Here is an 8487-nt window from a genome sequence, read left to right as displayed (position 1 = left end):
TTTTAGAAGCAGCTGAGACCCAAATAGAAGAACAAAAACATACAAAATGTGAATTTTTCAAAATATGTCTCCTTTAAAGTGCAAATACAAACATGTATTAACTGCAAGGAAATAAGTGAATGGATGGATAGACTGAGAAAATATTTTCCACTTTTTCCATTCACTTCTGATGAATCTGAAAACTACCTAAATTGATGGGGGTTTTTAAGTCTGCAGTAGTGTTTTTTTAATTCTAATCATTAAATTTAATTAATGATTAGAATGAATTAATTAGAATCATAAAATTCTAATTCAGAATTTTATGAATAAAATTATCACAGTTATTTTAAAAATTTAGAGAGGATATAAATTAAATGTCAAATTAAGAGTTGGCAACATCGACTGAGCCTCAGTCATCTCAAAGGTATCAACCTGGTTTAATGCTTTGCTGTCTTGCTGCGGCTCTCTCCATGCTGTCTTTGACACAGTAGTAGAGCTCGCGACACTGAAACAGAGGAAAGTTACTTTAATTTTTAAACAACTTCTTCCTAAAGTTTGCAGAAGCACAAGATGCACAGTTGCAGACCTTTTTGGTATAGAACTTGTTGAGCTGCGTCTCTTGGCCGTTACGTCTCCACAGACACAACACCTTGGTCTTGGGGCAGTACGTCATGTTGATGAGCTTCTCGTACCACCAGCGCTCGTAAACCGTACCGACGTTGCTGCGCAGGACTATGCAGTCATCACAAACCTTTAAACATTGGTGAATGTTTGTTAGTGCAAAAACAAGAACAGATCATGATATATGCAGCAATGATGAAAGCCTTTTCCTACCTCCATAAAGAAGATGTCTCCTGTTGTATCAGTGCCAGCATGAACAACAAATGTTTGTTTCTTGATGTGACGACTTCCACTGGGCCTGATGGACAGCTCACGACCATTCTACATAGGATTGGTAAAAATCAATTACAAAAAACTAAGAGAGGTCAAATGGAAAAAGTGGAAGATATATTCACCATATGGGCCAGTTTGTCCAGTATTTCGTTGATCTCTTGGCTGTATGTGAGTCCGATGTGAGATTTGCCCATCAAACGTCTCACTTTCTTCCTGATGTCATTTTTGTTCACCTAAATCAAGAAAAAACATTTACACGCTGGTCCACTCATCTCAAAGAAAGAAAACAATAAAACTACAGCTGCTTAAACAGAGCAACAGGCTGTCATACTTTTATCATTAGCATGTAAGCAATCATGTTGTGCAGAAGGGTGGCCAAGAGTCTGTCCTCATCGTCCTCCAGACGCTTGCGATCATGCTCTCCAAGTGACAAGTATCTGAGTTATTATGAAAAACAGAGGGATTCTTAAAATTGTTTTAAAACTCACATTTGGATGCTGAAAAAAATAATAATAAATAAGAAAACCTTTCAATCATTTCCTGAGGTCCCTGGTCCATCCCCATTCCTTCGCGCTCCAACATCACAGCATCTAAGAAGGCGTCCTCCCAGAACTGCACTTGATCCCAAAGGGTGGAGCGCTCCTTACCTGAAAACAGTTTGTTTTGTCTCAAGTGAGCAAATCTTCTTCAGCTGCTCACTTGGCTCAACTCAAATCGTATGCCAACTTGAATATAAAATTCCGAAACATATGTATATTTCTTTTAGAATTATAATTTGAGGAACACAAGACACCCAGACTGAAATCAGATTCATCTGGACCTACCCTCAATCACTGACTCAGGCCTTTTTAGAACAAAGTTTCAGGTATTTTTAATCAGGAAGCCTTTTAATAATTGCATAGATAGAAATGGGACATTTTATTCCAGATTTCTAGCTTTTTTTTCCTTTTCTTTGTTTATTATTGATCTTTGTGAAGCATTTTAGCTCTCTGACTTTTGTAAAGCACTATATAAATAAATAAATGAGTGAAAAAGGACTGCAAATAAAACAATCTGTGTGTAGTCAATGTATACAGAAAGATGGTAGGTGTGACAGACTATTTTTTTTTCTGTTTTGATATTATAAAAAAAAAACATTTTCCCACCCCTATATGCACAGATCTAAACCTCACTAAAGAACAGGTAAAACGCTCATCAGATAAAAAGACTGAACAGAGCTAGATGAGCTAAGCAAAGAAACACAATCCACCAGCACAACACACACATAAAAAAGGGGCAAAGGCAAGAGATCAGCCCTACTTAGAGAAAAGGTTTCCATGGCCGCATCCTCTAGCTGATCCCAAACGGAGCTCTTATCCCGCCCTGGAGAAATTTCCCATGAGCAGCAGGAGAAGAGAAAAAAGCAGCAAGAGCAGCGCCGGGGTTAGGCAAAGAGGTGTGAATGGGTTTAATGGCAAAAAACGAGAGCTGAGCGAGCCGAGATGCACACCACAGAAACATGACAAGGATTAATACAGAGCGTGATTTTTAACACACTGCTTCAAAGCTTCAAGTTTGCATCAGACATTTTCACAAACAAGGACAGATAATGGAAATGGAGTTTGTGTTGACAGTACTACATTAATCCTTCGAGTATTTTGCATTTAAAACACAATTCAGGACTCAGGAAATGGTCCAGTAATATTCTACCAATACAGATTTTAACTGTTGTAGAGCTGAACAATGGTTACTAAAATATGAATTCAAGACATCTTGTTCACTTACATAGAGCTAAATAAAATGTGTATAACTGTGGTAATTTAGTAAAATCTTTAAAAAATACATGTAAAAAAATATATACAAGTCAAAATGCACAATGTCAGCAATGCATAACAATTTAAACTCAAAGGAAACAGAGCTGTTTCAGTAGACATGAAACATCAGAAGCATAAAATCGTCTGTAGAGCAAGTTTACAGAGAAAGCAGAAATCAAGAGAGCAGCACCTACCCAGCAAACCTTCAAACAGATAAATCCTCATACTGATGTCCTCCATTGGTTGAACTGGAGGCCCTTTGACCATTGCAGGTAAATGATCTTTTGCACCTGGTTTAAGAGTGTGAGTTTTTCCCTATGGAAGAAGAAAAACCAGGTTTGTCAAACTGCAAGCACAATGATCACAAGTTTGCTTTGCTAAAATTATCACAACAAAAATATTATTTTACTAATTTTTTTGGCAGTCGGTGAATTGTTTAGTACTTGCAGAGTTTATATTTAGTAAAAGAAAAACAAAATGTATGTCCAATGTCAGCTTGCACTTACAAGAGAAAATTTATGCAGATATATATTGAATCATTTTTGGACAACTATTCTACATGGCAGTAACAAGGTTTAAGGACTTTCAGAGAGGATTTTAACCAATCAGTATTCTTTGGTGTATATGGAAGTTTTTTTGTTTTTGTTTTTTTACTTACGAAGACTGAGCTTGTGGCTGGATTGGTTTCAATCTCACTGTCAGACAGAGTTCCTCTGGACTGATTCAAATGAGGAGCAGCTCTCCCTCCAAGACCATCTCCTGCTGTGCTGCTCAGGTCACTGTCGGCCCCAAGGGTCTCACCAGAGCTATTGCTAATCTAAAATGTTAAAATTCAGAGTAATAAAGGTTTCATACGTAGACTTTTGAATGTTTACATTCATTGTTCACTTAATGCAGTAAAGGTAAATAGAAGACAGTATTTTCCATTTTATTCCAGCTTTTTATTAATGAAACTGTAGCTCTGTGTCTTTGGGAGTTTTGCATATTTTCTAATTACATGAGCCATCTGAAAATTTAAACTTATTTTCCTTACCTACATCAAGGAATTAATTCAACATACAGTGGATTATTCTTATACCACAAAAGCATCATGTCTCATTTTTGAGGGTTACAGAAAACGAACAATTCCTAAATTTATTCTATATGCTAAATTTAAAATAAATTCAATATTTTGGATACAATCTATAAACAGTAAAAATGGCATTTTGGAACTATATTAAAGAAGAGGATTTAGTAATTATTTCAGTTCATTCACAGGCATGTGCCAGTTATCAGTATTAAGGTTTATCGAAATGTAGCTGTTAACATCTTCCATACCATACAGTTTAATCGAGAGCCAAAAAGCCAAAAAGGGCCAAAAAGTCCTGAGTCTATTCTGGGTTGATGGGAGTACAGAGCAGCGCTATCCCTCCCCCACCTGTTGCTCAACACTGTGTCAGCTGGCTAATATACAGCACCTAAGGCTGGTTAACAATATTTCCGGTCACAAAGAATAAAAAAATTAAATTCTAAAAAAAATATATTTAATATAGTGAAAGTATTTTTTTTCTAGGTTTTTTCTGCTCAAGCCTATATCAAAATACACAATGCACACAGCATTGTTACTGCGATAATAATCAATACGACACATTATTGAAATAGCAGTTGGAAAATATGATTATTTAAAATAAAACCAAGTGGCTCATGTCATGTATTTATGTTTTGGATGAATGATGGGCGCACTCCTGTTGGGAAAAAAAAAAAAAAAGAATAAATAAAGTGCAAGTCATCCGAGTTGGCCATGCCCTACCACTGTGCTGGCCTCCGAGTCCTGGCTGGTGCTCCTCGTGAGGATCGGCGGCTCTGAACTGGTTACAGACTCCGTGTCGCTCTTCTATACAAGGAATGAAAAAAAATTTGATTAGCTGTTGCAAAATGTGAACTATCCCTCCAAATAAGGTGCACTTTGGTTATAATTATAATCTCAAAGTAAAACAAATAATAAACAAAACAAATTACATCCAAGATTTTATTATCACTAATATGTTTTCACACAGCAGTAATTATAGGACAAACCTGAGAACCAGATGCGACACTGAGTCCACTATCAGCACTGATCTGTGATTTCTTCTCCTCTGCGTCAGTCACCTGCGGGCGCTGCTGCTTTACCCCTTCAGCCCCTGCAAATTACATCTAATTATCAGCCTGTTTTCACATGTGGCCTCATGATGTTCTTACCTTATAGAAGGCCGTCTCACTCAAAGCCTGCACAGCATAGTAGCCCTGACACTACATCCCTTTGAAGGGTCAACGACTGCTTAGACATCTCACTATGTGTGTACGCTGCACACTCAATTACAATAGCTTTATGAAGTTTGAGAAAAACTTTTCATTTTCAATATATAAGCTGCTACTAGCTTTAAAGTGTAGGGAGGCATTTTTCTTTACTAATTATACAGAATAGGAAAGCTTGTTTCATAAAAAAAATTCAAAACTTCCTGTGCAAGTTACTCTGGTTCAGAGTAAGATCATCTTAACAGGACAGAGAGAGGAGACAGAAGCAAGCACAGAAAGCAGAAAACATTGCAATTCGGAAAACATTACAAATGAAAACAAAACTGCAAGAGCGAGACATTATTTTTCAATCAGTGTTGCAAATGTGGCCCAATTTACACCAAAACCCCACAAACAGACACAGGCAGTTAGGCATGCAGACAAACTCATGGTCGGTAAAGGAGACATTTTCTGTTTCAAGTGTGACTGTTATTTATCATCTTTGTAGGTGGACATGTGGCGACACGTGCATCCATACAGGTCTGTGTAGTTCTCACTTTTTTGTGACATTTAACTTTGGCAAAGCGATTCATAATGCATCAGAAAACTGTGGGAAGTTGGCTGTAATGTTACAGCAAGTCACTTGAAACTGGAAAAAAGTACAGTTAAAAAGAGCAGGACAGGGCAGCAGGTATTCATTTCTGCTCATCTAGATGCATGATTGCAAGAGAGGAAGAAGAAGAACATGATAAAACAAGAATACACTTTGCTTCAGCTTAAGCCAATAAATGTTACAGTAAGCTTCTGTCATTTTTATGTCAGTTAATCCAACAATCCTAAAGATTTTAACTTTTACCCTTCATTATATTTTGTTTTTAGCCTTACAGTATATAATGAAAACACAAGTTGTACATAATTGTCAAATAGAGGGATGAGGTATGTTTCTCACCTTTTTTTTTTGCTTTTACAAATACAAATATTAACAGTGTGACATGCAGTTTTACTCTTTTGGAATAAATAATAAAAAAAGATGATCTAAACCTAAATTAATCCTATCCAACTTCAATTTTTAATTTATACTCAAATATGTAAAACACACTGACACTATAACCCCTAATTTGGGGAGGGTTTGTCCATTCAGATCTAGATTATTGCTGGTTATTGTTTCACGCATAGAAAAATACACGAGTGAGAGAAGAGGTAAAAAAAAAAGAAAGTGCAAAGATAAGGGGGTTGAAAAAAAATTCACTTTAACACCCCAGTTTTTAAGTTAGTTTTTTTTGTTCTTTTTTTTGGTGTGTGAAAAGTCTCTTACTCTGTTGTTTTTCCATAGCTTTTTGCTTATCCTGGTGCTTGCTCCACAATTCTACCCAAGATGCATTGCAAGCAAGGAGAGAAAGACAGAGAGAGAGTCAGAGAGCTGGTTGAAAAGGCATGTATGGTGGGTGAGCATTAAAACCAAACTCAAAACAAAAGAAGCATTAGAATGTTTTACTTTCTAAAAGAAGGTGTTTTGTAATGTTGGCATGTAGTGTTGATTCATTTAGGACAAAATTATATTTAAAAAAAATGTTATAGGGCTATATTGGATTTGTTATGCAACAGCTACTTAGGTAACATTACAAAACACCCCAACCTCTCCACACAGAGTCCTGGAGAGCCACACAGTGCTGTTACAGAGCTTTGGCTCTGACCGTCTACGTTCATCCATCGCATGTGTCTGGCTTTCCAGAGCAAAGGTGAAAACGAGGAGGCTGATTGGGAAAAAGAGCGTGGGATGATGTTGATAGCCAGTGAGTGGAATGGAGTAGTTGCAGAAGCTGAGATGCAAGTCTCACAGCATTCTGTAGAATTGAAGGTGCAACTTCTAACAGGTAGAAAAAGGGGTGAGAGTAGGAGAGGTGTGGGTGGACGAACTGAGAGGAGTCCCCTGTAGACAGACCCAGAATTTTATTTGAAAAATCAAGGACTATATGCCCAAAAAACAAGTCTGTTGTAGGAATTTTCTATATACTGGGACTGTTTACTGGGGAGTTTTGTTTCCACCCTCCATGCTGATAGCAAAGGAGCTGTTTTGTTTTTTTTGTTCATTTTCTACAGCACACCTTGAAGAAACCTGCAGTAAAGGCTCAGATGAACACCGATTTGACCATCGATGTGTATAACTCTACTTTCCCCTTGTCCCCTACTGCAGATTTTCACACTGCAAGAACAAAACAACCACATGCATTCAAGGTGCTAAAAGGCCAACAACAGAACCCCAAAGGGGAGGAAAACAGCTTCACGGATGTTTAAGGAAAAGGCCACAAACACACACAGTCCAGGCTGGAAACAGGATGCATATTCCATACACTTCAAAACTAATTTATTATACAACTTTAATTTAATTTAAACAATTTTAATATAAAATTTCAGCTGGTTAGCCATCCTACGTGATTATCAACGGTAATTTCAGTTAAAGTGTGTGGAATATAATAACACCTGTTGGTTGTTGTCTGGGGGATCTTTCACTGAGACGGCTGGAAGTAGGGTGGGAGAGGTTTAAGGTTGATGAGCTTGTACGGTGGGGGCAGGGGAAGGAGGGGGGTTACAGTGCACATGCAACCAGGCTTGAGTGGTGTACACACCAATCGAGGCAATAAAGTTCTCCTCGTTCAGACTTCGGGTATCAAAATGGCGGGCTCCTTTGCCCGTGGTGTGGTGAGGCAGCTGCAGCTGGGGGATATTCAGGAGGCCCTGAGGTCTGGCTGTCTCCATACGACCAGAAGGACTCTCTTTACTCCCCGGGCTGCCAGCACTGTCTGTGGGACTTCGCTTGCGCTTTTCCGGGTCTACCAAGTTACCAAAATTAAGGGGGCCAAAGACATAGTTCATCAAACACAGGAGAAGGAAGTAAGTTAAAAGTTTAAAATGGGGAGAAGAAAAAGATTATTTGACAAAAAAAAAGCAAAGAACAGCTTTAGTTAATGCCGTAAGACAGTCTGACATGCAGCACAAAGCTATGCAGAGCAAGTGCATTGACAAGTAAACAATACAAGCACCCTGATGTTAGCCTGAACACAGAATCTTATACATTTCTAAGAGTACTTCATATGAATCTCACAATTAGGTATAAACTTCATGAAGGCAGTTTTTAAGTTTTAGGGCATACCTTTGGTTTGATAATGTGTGCGTGCTATTTCCAGCAGGCTGAAGACACTAGCCATTCCTCCAAGACCAGCATTGGTATAAGAATGCTCCAGACTGGAAACCGTGCACTTCAGGATGTCCAGCATGCCTTTGTAAACTTTTCTGTTCACCTCCTGGAAACAGACAAACTGGTTATTGAAGGTTTGCCATCACAAGCAACCCATAATCTGATCATGATCTAGGATTTTACAATCTTCAGATCACTACAAAGACAGAATACAGCCCTCAAAAATACACTACTGCATGCCCTCCAGAAACAAACTTCAGATTTGATTTTCTGCAAATCAAGTCTCTGGCAAAAGTATTCATTCGCCTTGGTCTTTCCATAAGATAAGACGCATGTTCCCAATAGGGAATAGAGGTGTGCCGATCGATCGGC

At 38.1% G+C, this 8487-nt stretch overlaps 1 protein-coding gene across 36 annotated transcripts in view; it reads right to left on the bottom strand.

The window, feature by feature from the left end:
• Window positions 1–8487, bottom strand: part of madd (MAP-kinase activating death domain) — a 69009-nt gene that overhangs the window by 19250 nt on the left and 41272 nt on the right. For 18 of the 36 annotated variants that reach the window (XM_016680137.1, XM_016680131.1, XM_016680135.1 and 15 more), the window contains 14 exons: window positions 8071–8221; window positions 7547–7750; window positions 6235–6285; window positions 4722–4825; window positions 4456–4539; window positions 3325–3483; window positions 2861–2981; window positions 2173–2235; window positions 1400–1520; window positions 1205–1310; window positions 996–1106; window positions 814–921; window positions 566–730; window positions 412–484 (listed from right to left, as the gene is read on the bottom strand). In XM_016680137.1, the coding sequence (XP_016535623.1) occupies window positions 412–484; window positions 566–730; window positions 814–921; window positions 996–1106; window positions 1205–1310; window positions 1400–1520; window positions 2173–2235; window positions 2861–2981; window positions 3325–3483; window positions 4456–4539; window positions 4722–4825; window positions 6235–6285; window positions 7547–7750; window positions 8071–8221 (1621 nt within the window). The remainder of the gene's footprint in view (window positions 1–411; window positions 485–565; window positions 731–813; window positions 922–995; window positions 1107–1204; window positions 1311–1399; window positions 1521–2172; window positions 2236–2860; window positions 2982–3324; window positions 3484–4455; window positions 4540–4721; window positions 4826–6234; window positions 6286–7546; window positions 7751–8070; window positions 8222–8487) is intronic. The other 18 variants (XM_016680148.1, XM_016680152.1, XM_016680151.1 and 15 more) reach the window with 6 other exon arrangements.

The sequence above is a fragment of the Poecilia formosa genome, unplaced genomic scaffold, assembly GCF_000485575.1.
Source record: "Poecilia formosa unplaced genomic scaffold, Poecilia_formosa-5.1.2 Scaffold234, whole genome shotgun sequence".
Lineage (NCBI taxonomy): Eukaryota > Metazoa > Chordata > Actinopteri > Cyprinodontiformes > Poeciliidae > Poecilia > Poecilia formosa.
This window is presented reverse-complemented; position numbering and strand designations above follow the sequence as displayed.